Source organism: Diachasma alloeum, unplaced genomic scaffold (assembly GCF_001412515.2).
Source record: "Diachasma alloeum isolate Michigan unplaced genomic scaffold, Dall2.0 Dall_scaffold_00704, whole genome shotgun sequence".
Classification (NCBI taxonomy): Eukaryota; Metazoa; Arthropoda; class Insecta; order Hymenoptera; family Braconidae; genus Diachasma; species Diachasma alloeum.
In genome coordinates this window covers 53036-55731 of record NW_021680836.1, presented here as the reverse complement: position 1 = coordinate 55731, position 2696 = coordinate 53036, and the positions used below count along the sequence as shown (strand labels likewise).

At 41.3% G+C, this 2696-nt stretch overlaps 1 protein-coding gene across 1 annotated transcript in view; it reads right to left on the bottom strand.

Annotated features, from left to right (window-relative positions):
- Nucleotides 1–2001: 2001 nt before the first annotated feature.
- The window catches only part of LOC107044261, a 4018-nt gene continuing 3323 nt past the window's right edge, over nt 2002–2696 (bottom strand). Inside the window, exon 2 of the mRNA XM_015266064.1 lies at nt 2002–2591. Within this exon, the coding sequence (XP_015121550.1) occupies nt 2002–2591 (590 nt within the window). The remainder of the gene's footprint in view (nt 2592–2696) is intronic.

Genomic DNA, 2696 nt, shown 5'->3' with positions numbered 1-2696 from the left:
CTACGTTTTCGAGAAACGGGAGGCGCGGTGAATTTTTGTTTTTTTGTTAACGCTGCAATGGGGAGGGAGGTTAGGTATTTTTCCTGACCCTTCTGACCCTTAATCGCATTGTGAGCAGTCCAAGGGAGGTGCGGGAATTTTTTCTTGACCTTTCTGACCCTAAATCGGATTGTTGAAAGTGCGATGGGGGGGGGATTTTTTTCTGACCTTTCTGACCCTTCTGAATCATTTTGGAATTAGGTGCATAGCCGCACGGAGTGGAAGGGGGTGGGGAGTGAATGTCGAAAACACTGAGCTTTCTGACCCTAAAAGTTCACTTTGAAAATTGGGTGTGTACTGCAGGAAGGCGTGAGTGGATTCAGATCTCCATATCTTGAAAATTACTGACCCTATTAATCCTCATGCAGCTTGTGAGAAAAAAATATGAAGGAATCAAGTGCGAGTGCAAAATTTTTCACCTGATGGCTCACCTTGAGAATTAGATGCTCGGTTGAACGGTATAGGGGGGGGGGAGATTGCGTCTCAAAAACCATCGATTTCTCTGACTTTACCCGTTCATTTTAGAAATTGGGTGTGTGGCAGAAGTAGGTGAGGGAAGGATTTTCAAGTCTCCATCTATGTCTTGACAACTACACACCCTTTTAACCTTAATTATGATTGTAAAAAAAATATATATTTTTTTATCGTTATTTTACATCGCTTCGACCCGGTTAGGATATACTGCGATGATGATCAAACTTTAAAATGGTTAGATCGCACCATTCTACTCGGCCGGAATTTGAACTCGGAACCTTTCGCATGTGAGGCAACGAACTTACCCACTGCGCGAAGCCACCGGTAAAAAAATATATGGAAGAATCAAGTACCAGTTGCAAAATTTCATCTAATAATGGCTCATTTTGGAAAATAGGTGCATGATCGCAGCGCCTAATTTGACCCTAATGGCTTGTTTTAAGATGGGGTTGTGGCGGGGGGGAAACCACTGACCATTTCGATCGCACAGCTCATCTGGAAAATGGAATGCGCGGTTCGGGGGAGGGAGAGAATTTTCAACTTCTTCAAGTTGGAATATTGTGACCCTTCTGACTGAGAATTGAAGTGCTGATGATCCAGAGTCCGAAAAATTGTACAATATGTCGCGGAGATTGGGGGAAAATAGGACGTTTTGTAATCTCTTTTATTTATCACTATCTTTGTTGATGAATGAGATTGTTTATTAGAAAAATATTGACCGAATGAAATTTACATTGGATTCAGAATGCATTTTTTTCCAAGTCGGTTCGGCAATTCTACAACGAGATAGCCGCAGTCGACATTTCTATTAATTAAGTAAATAATTATCACAACATTGAGTTTTTTCTTCTCTCGCTGGCTTTCCAGGGGTTCAACAAATCTCTGAAAAAATTGACGATTTTAAAAAACAAAATTTCGTATGTTCGGTAGCGGTGCAAAGTTTGCCGACTTTTACGAACCCTGAAAATCGGGGGGGTTTTCGGCTTCTCACAGCGATTACAAATTAACTAATCAAATTAAAAGCTCGAAACTCCACATTGGGCGCGTGAAATACTTATATTATACAGTGCAATTGGTCTCATATTTATACGATTTTTCTTTGCCGAGTTATAGACGTTTATTTCGAGTGGTCTCTACTTTTGACACCGACAGTAGTTACTGTCGAGCCCAGTCAGATTTTGCTAGTAATAGGAAATTATTTTGATTGGCCGTAAGTTGTTTTTTCAATGACAATTGTGTTTTACACCACTTTTCCCTATTTGTAAAATTTTCCAACATTTTCAATGTTATGTAAAATTGTCAATTCTGTAGTCTAATTTCCGCAATCTCGATTTTCAAGGGGTTTCCTAACTTATCATTTACTGAATTATTAATTTTATGTTTCAGATATCCTATATGTTTATAGTGTTTCACTCATTCAGGCCAATAAATATTTTATCCGGTCGAAACTATATTGGAGAGAAATTGATTGTGAATTCAAATGAAATATTATTTAAATATATCAGTTCTATCGTTGATGTCAACTCCTTTGACCTCTCTGGAGCGAAAGAAAGAGACCAGATCTGAGAGGTATAAGTTAAAAAGAAGGGGGCTCAATTTCTCACCCTGCAGGGCTCCTTCACTGACGTCAACCTCCGCTGAGGATCCTTTCTGGGTTCTGATGTGCATGGTAGAGTGGTCATAGAGGTTCTTGATGACTTTGATAATCCTGGAACTCACCCCGAGTCCCAGGAGTTCCAACCAGAGTTGATGCTGCGGTACAGAGTCAAAGGCTCTTCTAAAATCCACGAAGAGGGAGTAGACTTTGCCACCGGTTTGTCTCAGTCTATTTTGGATTATTGCTTGGAGAGAGAAGAGGTTGTCCACAGCACCTCTAGATTGGCGGAAGCCAGCCTGTTCTTCTGGAATGACTCTCTTCATCTCAGCCCAGTCGTAGACTCGCTCGTTAAGGATGGAGGTGAAGTGCTTGGTGATCACATTTATGAGAGCGATCCCCCTGTAGTTCAGGGGATCTCTCTGATCGCCTTTCTTGTAGATCATACAAAGGGCTATCTTGGTCCAAGCATCAGGCACCTCGCCTGTGATAAGAACCCTATTGAACAGGTCAAGGAGGATGGATTTCCAGTCCTGAGGCAGGTACTTGTAGAAGTTGGCAGAGATTGAGTCTTCTCCAGGAGCTTTGC